Below are 22208 nucleotides of genomic sequence, written 5' to 3' on the forward strand. Positions count from 1 at the left end.
GGAAATAAAACAAGAAAAAAAAAAAACGATTTCCGTGGATGTAACAAATTCATTCAAAACAGTGTATCGATTGTGCCTAATTATCTGTTATTTGAATGCATTAAAATAAATGTTAAATAATTGATACTGGAAAAGTGGCGCAATATTTTTGAACGAAACAAAGTTTTATATCGTAAAAAACGTATCTGTTGTTAGAATTTGCATAAAGCGAGTCGGTCGGTGGATAATTTCTCTGCGGAATTGAACCTGCGAAAGTTTTGATTCTCAGGGAGATGAATAATGCATTCATACGACTTTATGATTTATTAATTCCGTATCAGCGAATGAAATTACACTTCGATAATAACTAATGCGTTTTTATATATATATATATAATATATATATATATATAATGTACATGAAAGTTTGGCAAAAGTGCCACAAAAAACTCAATAAGAAAATAAATCCCTTCGCTGTGTAGGCTTGCAGGAAATGGTAGTTTGTAGTTTTCGTGATTCACAGAGAGTCACAGCTGTTGGAGTGGTAGGTATAATACATAAATTAACAATTATAAATAATATCAGCGTAGTAAAATAGACGTTGGCCAGGGCGTATCGAAGAAACGTTTTCTGCCCCGAGCCGAGAGCACCGAGAAAAATTATTGCACTCGAGTTTGCCGCGGGTTTAACATTGTCAACATGACCGTCTCGTTAAATTCGTTGAATATTATCGAGGAACGGTCGTGGTTTTCGGGCTCAGAGACTTCAACACCCGAGAAAACCAAGTGTCTTAATTGTTTCCTTTCAAAAACGAACGGGCCATCGGCGATTGTTTCCTTTTTCTTCGAACAAACAAATTATGCACATTACAGGTGGAATAATAAGTAATTGTGTGACATGTGACAAGTATATTAACATATTAATATGCAGACGTGCATCGCGTATGTATATGTATATGTATGGACAGACGAAAAGTTCTTTTACTTTTTTCTTCTTTTCAAATATTTACATGTTACAATTCACCCCGCAGAATATTATCACTTGTAAGTTAGCCCGTTGTGCTCGTTGGTTACATACAGAATAAGAAAGTATGTGTGAGAATTGCTCTTCACGGTGAAAGCCAGCGGTCGATGCAGTTATATTCGAGGGGTTAACCACCCTTGCAATTTCATATAACCGAACAAGTCACGTGACATTTTTTTGGCATCATTTAGCTGAGAACATTTGAAGTACTTCCGGTAGTACGAAAGCAAACCACCCAAAAATCTCTCGAAACTGTTTTGTCGTATGAAATTAATTGATCGGTGGCTAATCCCTCGGTTCTACCGATTCATTTTTCTTCCACCCGTAATTACCGACAATACACGAGAGTTTGAAAATCGTTGGTTTCTCTTGAGGTAATTCGAGGCACATCAAATTTTCGATTTTTATAGGTTGGCTTGCAATGTGTTCGAAAATTTGTATATCAGGTTTTTCTTATTGCTTTCCGCTTCGATCCTTCAAGTGTTATACCTAATTCCTCGATTTACATCTGTGGAAGAATAGTTAAATATTATTTGTACATATCGGGAGAAAAACCGTATCGACCACTGGCAATTATTAATGTTAATATACATACCTATATGTGGTTCGAAATGAATGCAGTGTGTTATTTATACCTACGATATTAGATAACATAATATTTACAAGTTGATAATCGTACATTTTTTTGTATTATATATTTTTACCGTTTAATTTTAGGTATATAATTTCATGTACCGTAGTCTTAATAATAAATATATTTGTAATGTAATAATGTAAATAGCAATAAACAGTCAGCAAATCACTGGTCAACACCTATTATATTATATTTATACATATATCTATTGTATAATCTTACGTATGTATATAAATTCATTCCAATCATACAGACCTTCTGCATAACCATGTACAATGTGTCACCTTGCATCGTCATTACAAATTATCCGTAAACATATTCATAACGTATATTGTAATAGTATCTCGAAGAGTTTCATTATTATATATTATATGCATTAACGAGTTATAAATCTATTCCAAAATATTCACATATTACAGTCTAATGTATATTCTAATCGCAATTATAATAATTGGTTTCATAGATGTATAATAATTTAACTATTACATGTATGTATATATATATATTTTTTTTTACAGATTATACAATATAATTGCATGCATACGAGGGTCGATATCAAGTTTGTAGCCGAACTTTTTCACCAACTGAAAAATACATTCACGTCTGAACATTTTCAACGATCTCACGTCTAACGGATAACCAAAATTGCCTTACTTTATACGAAAAGTTGAGAAGGTTTCCCGTTCTTATAAAGATCAAGAACTTCGCGCGTGGTTTGGAAAAATTCCGACGGTAGAAAAATCGGCATCTATTTATTGACGGATAAATTCAATTAGTTTGATCTAAGAATAAGCTTCAATCATACGTCACGAATGATAGTGCAATACGCTACAATTAAATATTTTTGCTATGGTAAAATAACGAAATGAAATTGGTAAGAATTTAGCAAAGCAATGTTAATGATTGTCTTTGGTGTTTTAGTAATTTTTTTAAATTTGCTTAAATCGCCCAGATTAATCGTCGTGCACACACACACACACACACACACACACACGCACGCACATTCGTAGAGAAACGCACACTGTTTCAACTAAATTTCATCAATTACGTACTATTATCATTCATTTATATATTATATAACTGTGTCAGTTTCAATTTTCATATATATCTATATTATATGTATATATGTATATTACGCGTATTACATAGTTAATCTTGTTAACATATAATTATAGTTTGTTATTAATAATTGTATTTAAAATCAGTTTATATTTGTTTAATGTTTTTTTTTCCCCGTTCTAGAAAATGCCGAATGCGTTAAAAACACTGCGTTACAACGTCACTGTATAGGTATAATACCGGAATTCGTTCAGTTTGTTCGTTGTCGTCATTAAGGAAGAAAAAGAATAAAAATTCATAAATTAGATCAACAATAAAGTTTAACGAACCGCAAGTATATGAGAATTTTTTATTTTTTTTTTCTTCAACAAACCACAACGTAGGCCGGAAGTTTCGTGTTTAGTCGGGACGAGGATTAAGTTTCTTGTATCACCAGGTGCGAATTCGCATCTCACCTGCGCAACAGCATGACCAGCAGACTCGGAAAATAATTGCTATTTGTAGCTGAGTGCAATTGGTTCCGTAATAAACGGTAATTTTTGTAAAAGGAACTGCTTCAAGCCTGGAGATGGATTCGAAATACGAGTTGAAGTACCAGGAACATCACTGCAGGACCTGTAATTATTAAAAGCAATTATTAATTATTAATATAGATTAACGTTCGGCTGCAGAGGGAAACAAATATCACATTATGCCTCTATTCTCGGGTGATAGCCATTAGTCGTCGTCGGACAGTTTTATGACGACTTTTCGCGCACGTTGCTAAAGGGACCGGAAGTGGCAACTTTCCGGTACCGAATGAAATATACCGCCAGGAGACTTAGTTCCGAGTCAAGTAATCCGATTACGGCGGCTTACCTCGGAACGTAATAGTATTACGAACATTCGGAATAGAATTATCCACCTTCGCCTTCCCTCGCGGTCTTTCCGACTAATATAAAGTCTACCAAAATAGACAATTTTAGTGGCGTATAATTTCGTTTGCCATCTACCTTGGACGGCTTCTCTTCGTTTCTTTTCTACCGAAAATGACTGCTATTTTTTACCACAGTTGGTTCGACGATGCCAATTGAGAAAATGGAGCATACCGCGGTATGCTATTGCGATAAACAATTTGGTGTTTGCAATGACTTGGAAATTCATAACGTCTGACGAAATAAAAAATTTATAAACGTCGATTGACGGAAAGAGAGTACTAGAATTTAGTTTATTTTTTCTGAGACATTTTTCGTTAATATTTCTACATTCAATTGGTTAATTAAATTTATGCAAGATACAGGATTCGCTGGTAAGTGAGAAATCAAATTATTCGTACGAAGAAGATCGAAGATTTGAATCCTGTGAATGGATTTATTTTTTCAAATTTTCACACGTAACTATTTTCAGAAGGTGAAGCGAGTGCAAAAACAATTAACCGAGACTAAATGTCGATTTTCGGTACAGTTATTGGAAAAATGAACACGATTTACGTGTTTCCTAGTAATATGAGATTGAAATGAAAAACATTCCAGATATTTAGAGATTTGCAGATCGATCATTTAGTAAAGTAAGTGTCTAAAACGTGAAGGGTCGAAAATCGTTGAGGTACAAAACGAATTCTAAAACAGAAGGTCGCGAAGGGGAATAAGTAATGTCTTCAGACTGAGAAAGAGACAAGATGAAACGGTCGTTTGTTCCGCATGGCGAGAAACGGCGAAACAGCCGCGAATCCTTCCATGTCAAAAAAGGAACGCCTCGTTTCCGCAAAGTAGAAAGTTTGAAAAACTTTTCAAATTCTAGGCAATTCTCTTACACGGGGATATCGCGCATTGTACAGGTGTACGATATACATGCGAGAATCAGCAAAGGGGTTGGCGTTGATGCTTCTACGACTGCAGAGATTCGCAGCGAATCAAGGAAAATCTGATTAGTCCCGGTTCTCTAACATAATAAATTATACTCCGTTATTTCGCCGTGCGGAATATGAAATCCCCCGAGTCAGCACTTAGCTGCTAATTCTTACCCCCTGGTCATCTTTCCGCGTTTTCGTTGACGCAATTAAGTATTATCTGCGGAGATTCGCGTGTATCGGGGTACAAAGGCTTCAAGGGATCTTTTCTTCTTCCTTTTGTTCACAGCTTCTCTTGGGGTTTAATTTCACCCAGATATTCCCCATCTTCAAGTTGCGTTTTCATATTCAGATATCGCAGGCCCAAAACAATGCTGTGTATAAAGCAGCGTTGATACAATTCAATTCCTGCAGGGAAATTGTATTCGGCGCGAGGGAAATAAGAGATATAGAAAAAACAATCCTGATCTCGGGAAAAATAAATGCGTCAATTCTTATATTCGACTGAAAAATGTCTAGAGTGGAACAATACCGATGTAGCTTTTGTCATCGACGGTGTTTTTTTTTTTTTTTAGTGAATCGAAAATTTTGCGCTGGGATTTATATATATTTTTATATTCATAATCATTTTCAAATCATTATCAAAAATCAACACATTAGCATCGTTTTCAGTACGCTTATTTTTAGCAAGACTTTTCTTCGGAATTCACAATGCAAATTTCAAATAAATGACTTGTCGAATTGTAAATATTCGAAGAATATACAATCCCACATGCGATTCGTCGAGCACAAAGATTTCAATATAATAATTCAAGTATCGTTTCACAGATGCAAACATGCTCCAAGTGATCGTATAAAATATTTTTCTTAGCTTGAGAAAAAGCGTTATCTTCGAAAGTATAATATTCAGTGCATTTTGGAAACCGCGAAACAACAAATCTTTGATCACGTATTCTCATTTTTATGGTGAATCTCAACGAGCGGATTTTAACAACGAGAGAGCCGAAACCCAGTCTTTACGCGATCGCCAGAGGGCATGAAGGGGGGAGGGAGGGAGGAGAGGACAGAAATTACGTCGTTGGTAAATATATACCGAAACACCACGCATTTACCTCAGTACTTCCGGTTAAAAGCGCGAAACAAGATTAGTGCGACGTTATTCAATTACCACAAACGTGACCCAACTCCAGCGCAATTATTTAGGCTCTTTGACGACGTGACGTAGGTAAAACGAGGAAAATCACTTCTAATCATCATTTTGTGACGCCATAATGTCTCGTTTGCATTTAGTTTGCAACAAAGTGGAGAATGAATTTAAAAAATAAAAATACACGGTCAATAATATTGCAGAAAGAATGCGACAACTCAACTTTTCGCAAGTTTTTAAATCTTAGAGATCCACGTTTTTGCGATATTCCTGCAACGGTTTCGCAAGTATTTGAAGTGTAATATAGTATATCTTTACAATATCGAGCGCTGCGTGGAGGTGTGAAATTCCTCAAAGCGCTGAAACACTTGACAGAGTTCCGACAATCGCCTCAACTTGAATGAATATTAACTCTGACGTATAGAAAATAGTGCAAAAATTTTGCGGTGATATTTGACTGCTAAACGACACCATAACATCGATGGGTAGCGGTGAAAAATGGTTGGTCATAAATATGGAATAACCTGATATTGTCCGAAAAGTCGTATGTAGGTAGGTTCAGGCGATAATTTTATACGACTTCTCCGATCGGCAGGACATATTTGGGGATTAATTTTTGAGCCCGATTTTTGAAGCGTCGCCGTTTCCTCGCCCCCCCCCCCCCCCCCCCCCCTTGTGCGTCGTAAACAGCCTCTGGCTTATAAAGATGAATTTTTGACGATTCGACCCTCGGCAAGCTCCAGCGAAGTCCTCCTTCCGTCGATAGGCGTAGCTGAGCAGGGTTGGTACATATATCCTGCCTGCACGAGGATATCGAAAAATTGATGACACTCCCCGAGGCTCTCAACGCCGGCGAAGGTTATATAAGAAAGACTAACTCACCCTCGCCTCAGCTCGAAGACATTCTCACCTATGAAATATCCTTAGAGAAGCAAATCTTGTCGCCCCCCCTCCCCCCCCCCCCTCCCCCCTTGTTATCTCGCGATTCGCGGAAGGCAAACGTCCCCGGTGCCTCGTACTTTACACACGATCGATGACTATCGTTAAATCAGAAATTCATCCGCGATATAGAGGGAGAGTGGTCGCCCTTTTTTCCATGCAATTTCATCTCTCCCAAGTTATACGTGGGTTACGCCTATGCCGCATGAATTTCATCATGATTTTTTTTTTATATTCATCCATTTGCTAGCTGGACGTCTGAATATTTTAGGATGAAAATTAGACTACTTTTGTTGTTTAGTTACATTTTAAACCAGCTCTGTCAGTTTATTTTTAGAACTATAACCGTTTCGTTGCGGAAACCGAAAACAAATTAAACGAAAAATTGAAATCGCGCACACGCCAGAAAACTGGATATTCATCCGTCAGTTAAACATATTTTTTTTTATCAAAACTTGTTATACAGTTTCGTAAATTCAAAGCGGATGAGACAGATTCATTATTGAGTCGGAAATACGATTCGTGGGTTAAATTTTGTTCGTTAATTTGGTTATTTTCACGATTTCAAAAGCAGAATACCGAATAACATTCTCTACTAATTGAATTTTAATCCGACCGTTGTGTGAAAATGAAAACAAATATAAATTAAGTTCCACTGTATGCATTTAACGATAATGATAACAACGGTACGTAGCAACAGCAGCACGGAATGTATAATCCACGTAGTTCCAGCTGAAGCATAAAGTAGGTAAAATATAGGAAGCTTTTCTCTGTATTGTTTCGCGTCGGATTTATGTGTAGAAAATTCCGTCTCATTGAATGATACTTTCTCATTGTTGGTACATATTCCTTTCGCTGCAGTATTTCACGAAACTTTTCAATTGTGAGTCTCTCTATGGATGCAGTTAAAACGTTTTCCATCTCTTTTGACGAGTTAATTTCGACGACTCAACTCGAAATAAATCAACGTAAAATGTGGTTAGCGAAGAAGATAATTGTCAGACTGATTGAAAAATTTACTCCTTCGCTAGGATTTGGTGGATATAGTGCACAATTTTACTGCGACTAATCGTTACCGAATACATTTTTTTACAAATAAAAATAACGAAGTTTCGTTTCCGGAAATCTGACAGAGGATATTTTCATACCGTGATTCGATTGATATATAAGCTGCTTAAAATTCAAACTTAACGTATCGTACAATCAAACCTTCGACAACTTTATCGTTATAAACTATACGCGTGTTTGTGCTGAATCCGGAACGTTTTCCGTACGACATTATGACATTGAAACAATTGAAAAAGTACCCATTAAAATTGTATAAATTGTGATGGATGAAATAATATGTGCTGTGCATCGGAAATATTTAAAATACTCAAATCTAAAGCTATTTGCGTACACACACACGCACACACACACGCATATATATATATATATATATATATGTGTGTTCCACTTATGTGAAAGTCTGAGGTGCAGCAATATGACTTTTTCATACCCCATAAAAATCGAAGAGAAAGACGAAGAAGAAGAAAAAAGGTAATGTTTATTATCGCATATCCTTTATGGGAGGGTAACCTTTTCTTCCTGCACGTACGATATGTGTGTCTAAAATTGCCCAATTTCGCACACTCTGCACCTACACACGATTTCAACTTTTATTCTGCAATAGAAAAAAGATCTGGGTATACGTTTTCTTTTCCCTCTCAGCCTGAAGTCGGTGCGTAAAAATCTATGCTTGTTTTCTTTGTGCTGTCAACTTTGGTCCCCGCTTTCGGTAGAAATTAGTTTTTTAAAATCACATATGTATATTGCATATACATTCGAAAATTTTATGCGAATCCATGACGTATGATATCGGTGCACTGAAATTATTTGCAACGGTAAAAAACGCTCTTTTCTTTACCAAACTTGTCACGGCGTAAGTTTTTTCGCAGCAATTGATAAAGTTGGAAAACATCCATTCGCAATAGGAGGAAATATCGTCGATGCTCGTTTTCATTTCCATTCAAGTTTCATTTAGGTTGAATTTTTCGGTGTCTGCGGTTTCTTCTTGACTGTGCGGCCCTCGACTTATTCCTGGAAGTTCGTATGGGGGTGGGAATAACAAAGAAAAAGGACGGAAAGTAAGCCAGTTGAAACTGATAACAGGCTTCGTGAGGATGGATTTAGAAACGTCTGGAGAAACCCCTTCGGCGAATATTATACTTTATAATAAGACGTTTCACCTGCGGGAGGCGAAGGAGCAAAGGAACGAAGGGGCGGAGGGACGAGGGTTAGGTTCGTTCGAGTGGATCAATTTGAACCCGATGTCTCGCGATACGATTCCCTCGAATAAACCCTTACACAGGGCACTTTAACCGAAATAAGCAAACGACTCGTTCGGTACGTCAAATTGATCCTAACACAATCCCGCGAATTTCAATTCGCCAAGGAATACACGAGGACTTGAGCACCGAATAAGCTCGAATATCTCATCTAGACCCGTGGCATGTACATATATCTGCAAGTTCGCAAGCACAACCGCCGTTCAATGCGCCTTAAAAATTACCCCTCGACGAGACAGCGAACTGTGTCGAATAACTTCGTCATTGGCTCGATTTCCATCCCACTTTATATAATCCCGTTTACGACCCTCAACGCTCAGCTCAATTCACTCTCTCAGGTCTCTTTGCTCTTAATTCGCTTGGCCAAATTTATACGAAGCCCCGAAATACTGCAGCTACCTGTTGACTGCGCTGGGCAGAGTTTTTTCTTTTCTTTTTTTCGTCAAACAGTCTCACGAACAAACTTCCAGAGCGTTACTAATTAGCTAGTTTTCATAACGATACTTGAAATGGAATACGTTTTGTTCTTGTAATTAGCTGCTGTTTACTCGGAGGACCAATTTTTTAGAGCGATCGCGATGTTAAAGATTCGTGATTTCGACGGAAAAATTGCTTATGCATTCGGAAACTGTGATGAATTTGTGAAACTTGATTGATCGCAATCAACGACTGACGATCGCTGTCGAGGAATTAACTGACGATCGTTTTTCAGCAAAATACAGACTTGGTTCTCGATAGATTTAAGGTTGAAAAGTGGGTTTCGGGAGAGTTGAAAAAGGACGATTGAACATGATTTGAGTATTAAATATTCGAAAATTCGTTGAGTAAAAATTGTAGAGAGAAGTAAGAATCGAGTGAATTTGAGATTTTTTGAATCTCGGGAAGAGATTTCGTATGAAATTAAAGTTAAAATCACTACGATTCTCGGGATAATATTTATATAAGATTTGTGTAATTTGCGGTTGTTCGAAGAACTCAATGAGTACGATTTACATTCAATAATTGATCAGAAATTTGATAACGTGTAACAATGAAGTACGGAATTTGTCTGCGGAAGGTTGAGGTACGGCTTAATCTGCACTGAAGAATTTCAAATTCAGATTGATCGGAGACGAGAAAATGTTGATCGCGTGTAAAATTATTTCTTTCAAGGCTACATTTCTTTCAGCGTATCCAACCTTTCTAGGGTTTTGTTATCGTAAGAGGGGTAGAAATATAGTCTCGAAAATTATGGAGTTATACAATATTCTCAATCTTCCATCTTCTCAAATCGGTATATGATAGGTATAATATTGTTAGAAATTTAACATTCGGTACAATAACAAATGTCCATGCATATTGAATAACGTAGTAACCGTTTTTATATAATTAAAAGTAAAAAGCCATCTGCGAAGATGAAATCTACATAACGAAGACGTAGCTAAACGGCTTTACAAAATCCGTCACATCAATTTATACATGTAAAATCAGTGAATTTTGTTTTACCATCAATTTTGAGTGAATTTTTTTCTCTTCTAGATAAGCTGTATAGATTTTCTTTATTTTCAATAAATAAATAAGTCAGAGGTGTATAAACTTGTATAGATAAAATTGTGAATATTAATTATTTTCAGTCCTTCATTCGCAAGATTAAAATACGCCTTTTCTATCTATGTGTATGAATATTCATTTTCAAATTTAATCCGACATTTTTTACATGTCTAGTCTTTTTTTTAAAGGATAAATTTTTTTTTTTTTTTTATTTGTACCGAGCTGTTACTTTTCTTCATTATTGTCAAAACAGGTTCCGTATAGTTTGTTGGTGAAAAATGCGGCAGATATCAAAAATTTTGTTTCTAGTTTGAATTTTTTAGCCTAAACAACAAGTCTTCTTTGGAACATTTCTTGTCAAAGACAACAAACGTTACAACATATCGTTGAAACGTATAATTTTGAAAAACTGGTAAATTCGAAAAATTCTATATTCACACAAACGTTACAACATATCGTTAACCACTTTTCCCAGCCTAACAGTTTCTGATCTCCGTTTTCTTGAATGTTATAAAATTTTGAATTAGCGAGATTGAAATTACCTTTACACGTGGAGGCGTGACCCTGGGTCGGTTTTACGGTGAAATTGTCCTCCTCGTCGTAAAATACGTAGCTGGCATTGAAGCCGGTCCCGTCCAATCTCTCGTTGCTCTTGAAAGTGACCCTGAAGAATTTCCCGTCACTGTCGACGTCGAATTCCTTCAGTTGGCCGCAATGCCGGGAATACTTTCTATCGCGTGCCATGTAATTTGAGAACTCGACGAAGTCACTCGCCGAGGCAGCTCCGCATCTGAAAGATCGATTGCAATCGTTATCGCGTCGTCTGCCGTTGGGGTGTAGAATAGGTGTCGAGGAATAAGGAGGAAAGTAGATAGGGGGATGGGAATGGGGAGAAAATAAATACAGAGGGTAACAAAAGACGGGGTGCAGGGTTCGCTCTCCGCGGGCTACGTAGCCTTTTTTCGCGTAAATTGCACACCGTCACGAAGACGCACGGTGAAATATTGCCGGAGCGAGGCGTGAGCTACCCTTTGGGCAAAAGGGTTTCTGAAAGGATTACGAGCAATCTCGCTCTTCAAATATGAATTCGAGCTAAATTAGGGAAAAGCTCTCTACCTGCCGTTTCGAGTCATTTTCTTTTTTTTTTTTTTTTGGGTGGGGGGTTTTTTTTTTCTTTTTTTCGCCCCCTTACTCCGTGAGAAACTCCAGTTGTACTTTGCAAATCACCTCGACGTGTAAAGAACCTTTTACATTCCCATCACGAACTGTTCTAATTGAACAAACGTTTTAACCGAAGTCATGTGTAAGGGTAAATACAAATTTGTTCACACGCGCACACGCATATTAGAGGAGGAGAGGCTTGGCTGAGCAAGGATTACGGCCAGCTGGTCAGTCGGTCATTAAATTTTCTACGAGAGAGTCTGCAGCTGTCAGACTTGGCCTTAGCAATTTACGAAATTTCGATGGTACATTTTTTTTTTTACAATCATCATTTTTACGTTGAATACTAGTAGAAACGAACCAAAGATAAAAATTCTCCTCTAGATACAGCTATATATTTATCATTTTTAAGTTTGAATAATCGTTGACGGAAGATAATTATCGAGATGATAATGAAATACGAATTGTTACATGAATTATGATTGAATAAAGTTGATTCCAAATAAATAAATAACGATCTGAGAGGAATATAAGTAATACGTAATTTTTTTTTTTTATTTACATTACTTTAGTAAACGAACAAGTAGTTAATTACATACGTAATTCTAGCTGACGGACAGTGTGAAGACGTTGCAGAAAAATACCGAGTAATTTGTAACAAATCATCGATTCTCGATGCGGAAGAATCGGAAAAATAGTATTAATAAAAACTCGCCACCGATGTAGTGAAAATATTTATTCTTTGCCAGGTCAACAAAGCGCTATACATCGTAAGTTACGAATAATAAATGGTGAATATTGCCGCGTCTGTCATCGCGTACGATGAAATCTTTCCCTCGATTTTTCACGAAAAAAATCTCGAGATGATCACGTCTCTCGCTTATGGCTAGGTATGCCATAAATTGATATCGTGGCTCCCACTTGGCAGTTCCATGAGTAATCTAATTTCATTTATAGCTCCACTCCGAGGCCTTGTGCGTACGTATATAAAGGCGTATATTTTTCTATACAACCTGCGACTTATTACTTCGCCATCCTGTCCTCGACTAGAATCATCACTTAACTTTCCCATCCTCTTACCAGTTCATTCTTTCTTTCATACCTACTCAATGTTTTATTAATATATTTACGTTCCTCGACGATGCTCGATCGATTTTTGCCTCACATGCGTGTACGCCTTACCCGTATAAATATACTACATATAATGTACATATATGTATACATTTATTGGAAAACTGATCGGAAAGTAAGATTACCTTATTCGCGATTCAACAAGATATTTTTTTGCGCTTCGAAGCTATGCTGGATAGGTGAAAAAAATAATTATTACAGACGTTTGGACGGGAGAGAAGAAGGGAAAAAAACACGTTTTGCCAAAAATATACCCTCGCAGTAACGTATTTGGAAATGTGGAAAATTTCACCTCATTTCGCGGCAAGTTTTGGTTGCGAATCCTGACATAAACTGACCCTGGTAAAGTAAATTGTGTATAAGCTTGCAAGGATGTACGTATAAGGAAAAAAACACTACATGTCATAGTACATATGTACCAATGTATGTACATATGTGCGCTTATATGGAGTTGTACGAAGCTACTTCAGTTTATACGTATCAATTGTGAGAAGGAATTGGATGTTTCACTCGAAGAAATTGATACATCAGGAAGGCATGGCGGTGTTGTTATGAGAGGATAAAAGTAAGCAAGATATAACGGCAAGAAAGATAATCCATCCGAAAAGTTTGTTGAAAAAGGAAAGAGGAAAAGTAAAGTATTATAGGTACAAGAAGCAAAGCGAAGGAGAAAAAGAAGGAAAAAAATTAAAGGAACGGACGGCCCACTCTGTCATTTAGTGAATGCAAAAGCAAAACTGCAAAAACAAAACTGCAGAACTTGAAGAATTCGAAAGACTTCAAATGACTCTGGTAGCTACTTGACTTTCCGTTGGTTATACTTAAGTATAAACTTCGTATAAATTCGCACGGTTTTATCTAATTTTCACGGTTGAATCGAAAAAACAATTATTTGAAGCATCACAGCCTTGTCCGAATAACCGATAGGTAAACTCGAACGTGATGTAGATGTTTTTAAATTTTTAACCCTGACGTACTCTCGTATGAACATCTCCAGAGTGTAGCTTTAGCAATGTAACTCTACATAAAAGAATAGGCAGCTTTGTTTGTTCCGTTTGTTTATAAAACGAAACTCCGAAAGTTTCAGAACAAGAGTAAATGAGCGAACCACAAAGAGAGGTGGCTTTGAGAAGGTACAAGTTCTTTTTACTTGTTTTCAACACCCTTTGCTCAAATTCAACCAGCCTTGACTCTGACAATATTGAAGTTAACTTTTGAAACGAGGGATTTGAAAGAAGGATAAGGTTTGAATAGCTATGTAGATGCACGGAACGTGCTCAACAGTTTTTATCCGAGATCGCTGCGGCGCTTTTTCATCGTATAAAATTAATTTTTGATTTTCGTAACCTTTGAAAGTCACTTTTTTTTTTTTTAATTTCAGCGAATCTTCACGTTTTCGAACCTCTAGAATACGAAATACAGGTTTTTAGAAAAATGTCGGTCTGAACGTCGGTTTGTCGATCTGTCCGACAAACTCCGCGATGATCTCGGAAACGTTTCGATGAAAAAATTTGAAACTTACATGATTTTACAATCAAATAATGGGCATGAAAAAATTCCATGTCCCATTTAATTTGAACCTCCGGTTATACTAGAAATAAATCCATTTTCAATGTCTTACCAGCAAACATATACTTTTTCCTGCTTATTACTTTTTCCAAATAAACGATTACGTTTTTCACAGTTTATATATTTATTCTTTTTCAAATGTATAAATTTTTTGCTATACACAATTTTTTTTTTTTTGAACAACTCTATTAAAACGCTTTCGTTTGGCTGTCAAGTTTTATCAGTCTCAAATTTTTCACTCGGCCGTTTTCGAGATAATCGCTCAAGTTTATTGGACAGAATAACCGACTCTCCCCTTTTCACGGCGATGAAAATTATTGCAGCAAAACAATGTTTCCGGCTTGTTTTTGTCAATAAAGTTACAGGTACCAGCACGGGTAAAGACAGCCTGCGCAGAGGCCAATAGTTTTGCAAGGACCGCCGGCTCCGCGCCTTTGAAACGGCCGCGGCGCGAAGATATATTTCGAGATCTCTCGAGGGGATTGAACGGGTCCGTTTAATTCCCACGAAAACGCTCGTTACACGGTAGTTGGTACGAATCCCAGATTTATAGAGCGCGGAAGGCAGAGACGGCCAAGACAGGGCCTTGATATCAATTACTCAATTTGCAATCTCCCAGGTAGGTAACTTTGAAACTTGCTAGGTATCAGCCAGTCTCGGAATACGTGATATACCGTGTATCCAAAGATTGGAGAGGAATCCTTGCAGGCGAAAGGAGATATATACATGTACATACATATATACATATACATATATATGTATATATATGTATACACACAGCGGGATATGTAGCGTTTCTAGCAAAGGGTGCATGGATGGGGGAGGAGGAGGAGGTGCTTGATGAATTTGATTAATTAAACCATAACACCTCCACCCGCAACCCCCCGTTACAATTACGAACATCACCGAAGGCGTGTAACTCGATTTTGCCGGGTGTTAAATTCAATTTTCACTTGTCGCTATAATAATCAGCCGAAAGTTGAACGGGGCTTGTATTCAACTAGGGTCCTTTTTATTTTGAAATTTTTTAAACTTCGTCGTGGCCGCCTTCCAGATTAGTGGCAAATTAATGAATAGAAATCTCCTTCAAAGCACGAAATTCTCCAAGCCCTCGTGCAAGATACACACGTTTTCATTACAGCTTCGGTATGAGTCTCGTAGCGGGACCATTGGCTTGCAAAAAAATCTGTTACTGCGAGAAATCAGTGTACATATTGATTCTAATCTTCAATAATAATATCAGCATCGTCTGTAAAGCGTTCAACGTCAGCTGTATCTAATTAGAATTCAACGTTTCTTGAGACTCGTAACAGTAGACAATTGGCATAAATCGCTCCGGTAGCGAAGCTGATATTTATATCAATTAGTAGCATCAATTTATTTCTTACGCATCGAGATGTTTTGCAAACAGCAAGCCCCGCGATCAAATATATACATTTTAAACAGCAGATTTCTCATTATTTATTCCAACATTTTTTCCTCGACTTACGGCAGCACTCCTTCGACGTCAAAGTAGTGAAAATGGAGGTGGACTCGCTCCTTCGGTTGCCCGTTAAAGAAGTAATGGCACTCCGTGTCTCTCGGATAGTAGCCGGGGTAGTTTGGCGAGGCGAATGTTCCGTTTCGAGTCTCGTTACTGTTGAAGACGAACGCGCAGGGATATTCCGGCAGCTGGCGACCCGTCGTGATGCCGAAATCTGTGAACAGGAAAAGAAGAAGATTCCCTTTATGACAGCGTCCATTTTTAACTCATTCGCGATAAAATTGTCGAAACAGTAGGGTAATGAATGTTTTACTTTAAACAACTTGTTTTTCATTATATTGAAGGGAATTTCCAACAGCCTGCATTCTTTTTTTTTTCAATGATAATATTATCGGAAAAATACTTTTTTTTTCCTTTTCCTTCGTCGTGTCGAAACTAACCGGCAAGTTTTAATGAAGGGTGGCTCGTTTCGGTTCGTAATGAATTCATTAATGAATTCACAGCTCCTCAACTAAGCGACAAAGCGTCGTATGCAAAATAATTATAGGTCAAATTTAATAAAGTTGCACCTTATTACAATATGTATATATATATATACACACATTAAACTTTGTTTAAACTTAATTTCAGGCAATTTCATAAAAAGTTCATTAAAATTTAACATTTCCTCTTCCAGAGGATAAAGAAAAACTTTAAAAAGAATGCGATCCATCGAATATTATTGGCATAGGAAATTTTTTTTTCCTTTCGAGGAGAGAATTATTTATTCCTGCGCTAACGGTGTAAGATTCATTTCAACCAATTAAAATTTGATTTATCGAACCTATTTTTTAAGATTGATTGTATTGTTAGTTTTTTTCAGTCTCTTCTTTTCTGGATTAGATACTTGATATTTTCTCAATCGTTAAATAATAATCAACGTAAGGGGCGCGAGCATCGATTTAATCACTCTGACAGATGAGAAAAGTATAAATTTAACCGCGGTGTAATTATTCTTCATGGATGCAACAATGAAAAATCATAATAACAAACCGCTTTATTCTTATAATCCACGTCGATTCGATGCCAAGATTCCCGTCGTTATGTATTTGACTTCACGAGCAACGTTTGCTGCTTCGCAGTTTGTACTTTCGTTCAACAAAGGGGAGAAAGACGTCATTCCATTAAAATATGTTTTGAGTAATGGCTTCTTCAAGATGTCGTCTCGGTTTCTATAGAATCGACCTGCACCGTAACCCTCGAGATTCTGGTCGTACAAGTAGGAGACTACGTGTAGAAGTCTTTGAAATACTTCGTCTCTTAGTAATAATACCCATCGTTTTGTGCACTGTATCATTCAGAAGAATTCATTTTCAAAAAATACACATAGCAATGAGGTTATTTCGAATTGGAAGTGATGGATAAGGAAAACAGATTTGTGAAAGTGAGATAGAAGACAATTTGAAAAAGATGTTTGATCGTACGAAGAATATATCTTTTCTGTTTCTATCACGGGACGCACTTCGAAACGATTAATAATATAATAGATTTAAATTTTTTCCACACTCTGAGATAGCACATTTTATTCGAAAGATTATTTATTGAAAAATTACTTCTTAATCATAATCAATATCGGTGCAAACTAGTATAGTTAAATATTTAACGATGTTAATAGACTTTGTAGAAAATAGTATTCCGAATAAAATAAATCATTGTAGAGTAAAATCAAACGAGTCTATTAGATTCTCGACCATTTTTAACCGATTTGAAATCAGGCATCGATATTCCGAGCTTCTATTTACGTTGTAGTATTTTCTATTTTTGTATATGTTTGAAGAGGTCTTCCTGATTCACGATCATGAAATTTGATAAATACCAATGCGTCGCTATCTCGTAGTAAAATTGATAAAAAGTGTCGAATTGTATGTAACGAACCTCCTCCTTTTTCTCTAGAATCTAGGTAGATAATGGACGAATAGAATTTGATTTGTTTTCATAAAACAAACTTCCAAAGCACACTCGCAGCCACGTGGAAAAAGGAGCTGGCTGCTTTTGTCCATTTCCGTTCATTCTCGTTCCACCCATCGATTTGCCGATGTGTTCACTTCCCCCGAAATCCTCACGGACAACTCAAACTTCACCGGTTTCATTCAAAATGACGAACACATCGAGCGAGGAAACTACAACCGGCGACGAAGAGTCGCCGATTTCTTATATTGACAAAAATTGAAACAGAATCTGATCTTTCAAGAGAGCGACACTGTCTCTTGGTTTTGTCTTCTTCAAGTTCCATTAGCCCCGTACTAGAAATCGATCAATCTTCAGACACCGCGTTTCATAAGTGCCGAGCAAAGTTGCCTCAGCCACATGCGATATCGGAACTGATCCTCACTCTATTTCTATGATTTCCTCACGCCATCCCTCTCGCTCTCTATTTTTTCCGGGAACGAGAGAGGGAGGAAGAGAGAAAGAGAGAAATAGAGGGGGGGGGGGGGGAGAGAAAGAAAGAGATCGATCCTCTTTGGGTCTCGCTTTGTGTGCTTTGTTTCGTGTTTCATCACTGCCTTCGCACATTAGATCTCGATCGTATACGCGAAACTTTACTCTTTCGACAAACTTCGTTGCCTTGGTTCGCAAGCGAAATCGAACCTCGTAGGGAATTAAGGTTTCGGTTGAGATCTTAGGATTCTCGCCAAAATTAACTTCGGATGAAGATGGAGTATAAATTTTGCACGAAACACGAAACGATAATTGAAATGGTATACATTTTGATACTTGTGTCAGTTGAAGAAAAAATAAATAAAAATGCGGATAAAAACTGCATGGCGTGTAGATTTTCCCGTCACACGTATTTCAGGTGTTTAGTTTGCTGGCGAATTGAGGGAAACTTTGCATCGAAGCGTCGTGATGCAACTGACAACGAGCCGGGATACACAAAGCCGGTTTATATAGCTGGGCAGATTGTGGAATCGATTATCCGAGAATCCGTGATTAATATTAATACATTCTAATTAGGTTGGCATTATTAGGGTATTTGCGTTAAGCTGTAAATTCATCGACAATGTATGTGCATACAGTGCCGCGTTATAATCAGGTTCAATTTTGCACTACGTCAGCGTGATTTTGAATTCTAATTAACTTCTCCCCCCCCCCCCCCCCCCCCCCGCCCCCGTCATTCCCGTTACTTGCATCCCCTGCGAACCTTCTATCGCATGTGTAATTGTTGATAAATAATTTTACCGCAGTCACGCTTCTGTCCCAACGTTTGATTTAACGGGGCGGATTTGGAATTCCGAATTTGAAAATTTCCGAAAGGTGAAAAATTCCGAATTTTTGTGTGGTGAAACTTGAAGTAAAGTAATCAAACTTTCACGAAACATCAAAGTTCCGAATGGCCCGAGAGCCGATGCTCAAAGTTTCGAAATTTAAACTTTGTTGTTTCTTAAAAATTTGAAACCCTTGCTTCAAGTTTCGCTACCAAATAATTCGGACTTGGGCGTTTTCGGAACTTTTCAAATTCGAAACTTCAACCCTGTTTATAAAAAATGTCTTGCCTACAAACACGCAAGGCAACGTGATATTTTTCAAAAAGATACAAACACAGATACGCGACGAGCAAAAAAAGACATAGACCGAAAAAAGGCAGGCAAAAAGGTTGCGATCTCGTGAACGAGGAGTAGCCAGACATCATGTACATGCTTATACAGGGCTATACAGGCTATCTGTATAACATATAGACGAGCAAAAAGTTTTTAGCGTGAGAACCGCCGTCCGAGCTGCAAAGTACCCTTCGCGCGATAAAGTGTAGAATTTATTTTATCTCTTTGACAATTTGTTCGAATGGCACGAAACGGCTTCTCATGGCGGAAAAAAGTTTCCAACCCTCCCAGAATTTTCCTTCTCGAACTGATTTCTTCCCGCCGAGTGATTCTCTTCGTTTTTTAGAGCGGATGCACCGCCCGAAAGGCACATACTTCAGAAACCAAGTATCGAAAATTCGGATTTAGGAATTTCGTCTCTTATTGGGAAAACTGAAATTGGAAAGTCTGGGAATTTTTTACAGATAAAAAGTAGAGACTGACGGCAGAAGTATTAAGTCCAATATCCGATCCGAATGGATCTATAAGTTACGTATAATTGGATCAGATTAAATAAAAAGAAAATTCGCATCTAAGTAGATATAATAATTTTTCCGGCTGGATGAAAATTTACTGGAATTTTTTCACACGTGACAAAAGCACTTTTTCGCTCTTGTTAATACTCAAAATTTTGGTGTCAGAAATCCTACAAATTTTATAAAAACGAGAAGACAAAAGAACATCGTTTTAAATTGATCACATCGTTAAAAAGTTTTGTCACATATGCGTCGACGTAATATTATTTTGAATTCAGCATAAATTTTTTCCCCGAAAAATTGCCATTTTTAAACATCGTAACGAAAGTATTTTTTCCGAATCGGCTCGGATGGCAATTTCTCATCTTTTCTCACGCAGCGACCCACGTTCTTACCCTCGAAGACTTTGTTCATCCCCTGGGTGCGTTTCGTTCGCTCATTTATTGCGGACAGGTCATAGGACACAGAGGCATCAGCTATCCAGCACAGTTGGACGCCGCCTCGACATTTCGATATCGGATTTATGGAGGCGAGCGAAGATTCATAAGGCACCCAGCCACAAAAGTATCGTCCTTTCAATATTTTCAATTATTCGTGTCAATCGGAGATTTATAGACATTTTTCTACGCCACCCTCCGCATGAAACTGCCAAACTGAGAATTAATTTATTCGTTACAGTTACTAGAAACTATTGTACGAGTAGTGATCAGAAAACACGCCATATTTTTTCACGGTTACAGCTGCTGCAAAACTTACTTTCATTTTATACTTAAAACTGTAATTTTCATTTGTGGTAAGAATGAACGTAGTTAAAAACTTTTTTTATGGAAGTGACTTATAGAAATTGTAGCAAGTGTTGTCCATCATAAGAAGTATTCATTTAACACAAAAAAAAAGAAGATTTATTATTAAGGATACAAGGTTCAAGCTATAAAGAAAATTGTTTAGACATGTACCTATTTATAGATGTAAAATTGGTCAATGTCATTTTATTATTCATTCCGAGTGAATTTCTCTTTTTTTTAGGTGAACTGTATAATGTATATATTTTATTTTCATTCAATAAATGAATAAATCATAGGTGTATAAATTTGTATAAATAAAATTGTAAATATTAATCAATTTTAATCATTCATTCGTCTACTCTTTCATTCGCAAGATTAAATACGCCTTCTCTATATATAAATGTTCATTGTCAAATTTAATTCAATCATTTTTTGTGACTAATCTTTTATTCAAACGATAACAGTTTTCCATTTTTAATCATCTTTTACTTTATTGTTGTCAAAGCGGGTTCTGTAGTTTTTTGGTAAAAAAGGCAGTAGATATTTCAATCACGGATTTTGTCAAGCTGTTGTGCCACGTTTTCATCATACAGACTTCATTTTCGTAAATGGCTTTTCACTTTTAATTATTACAAACTTGTTAAGATTATAACGTGTTCATTTAGATTAAAAAAAAAAAACATGTGACCAGATTTTCTTCAATAGGAAAAGAAAAAAAAAAAAAAGAAAACGTAGATTATGAAATAAGATACCTTTAAATGTGCGAATAGGTTGAAAATGTTGACTACGAGGTATTGATTAGATGTTGTTCCTTCGGAGACTTCTCGCAGAGTGAGAACCGATGAAACTCATTCGTCCACGAACACTTCTCGCTTTCGCCTACTTTTCTTATTTTTATTTACGCAGTAGGCGCGCTATTTAAACTGTTACAAAATTTTTCTCGGTAGAATTTAGGATCCTTATCGCCGTCTCGAGTGCGTTATTTTATTACAATCGATGGAGAATGCAGCAGCCCGTTATTCACGTGTGTTAAACGCGTAGAAAGTGCGCCAGTCCGGAAACTGCATTTATTTGATAGGTTTTCTCTTTCGATCTTTTATTGTTTCAACCGTACGTACTCTTTTTTATCTCCACTTCCTCATAGTTTACAACTTTATTCTTTTAACGAGTGAAACTTATATACATAGGTATATAACACATACCTGCGCATTGAATTGCAGTTCACGAGCTGAAGGAATTGTTAGATAATTCAACGAAAAGCACTTACAGTTTGATTACTTCACGGATCAACGTTTATTTCCAACTATCGAGAGATAATCAATTCGGTATTTTTTTTTTTTTCATTTTTGTTCAGTCATATTGTCTTCTCGTGTGATTGGGAAAGTCTATTCGATCGGGATAAAAGCCAAGCTGCAGCTTTTTCTTTCCAGTTTTCATTACGAATGCGTAATCAGTTTCAACTTTTATAATTTTTTTTCGTTCCTTCTTCTTACAAAACTTCATCGCGTTGTTCTCCCTTGA

At 36.9% G+C, this 22208-nt stretch overlaps 1 protein-coding gene across 1 annotated transcript in view; it reads right to left on the reverse strand.

The window, feature by feature from the left end:
* Positions 1-299: 299 nt before the first annotated feature.
* Positions 300-22208, reverse strand: part of LOC124298502 (suppressor of lurcher protein 1) — a 370352-nt gene continuing 348443 nt past the window's right edge. The window contains exons 11-13 of the mRNA XM_046750604.1: positions 15816-16023; positions 11008-11255; positions 300-3309 (exon numbers count right to left, since the gene is read on the reverse strand). Of these exons, the coding sequence (XP_046606560.1) occupies positions 3251-3309; positions 11008-11255; positions 15816-16023 (515 nt within the window). The 3' untranslated portion in view covers positions 300-3250. The remainder of the gene's footprint in view (positions 3310-11007; positions 11256-15815; positions 16024-22208) is intronic.

This window comes from Neodiprion virginianus, chromosome 1 (genome assembly GCF_021901495.1).
Source record: "Neodiprion virginianus isolate iyNeoVirg1 chromosome 1, iyNeoVirg1.1, whole genome shotgun sequence".
NCBI classification, from domain to species: Eukaryota; Metazoa; Arthropoda; class Insecta; order Hymenoptera; family Diprionidae; genus Neodiprion; species Neodiprion virginianus.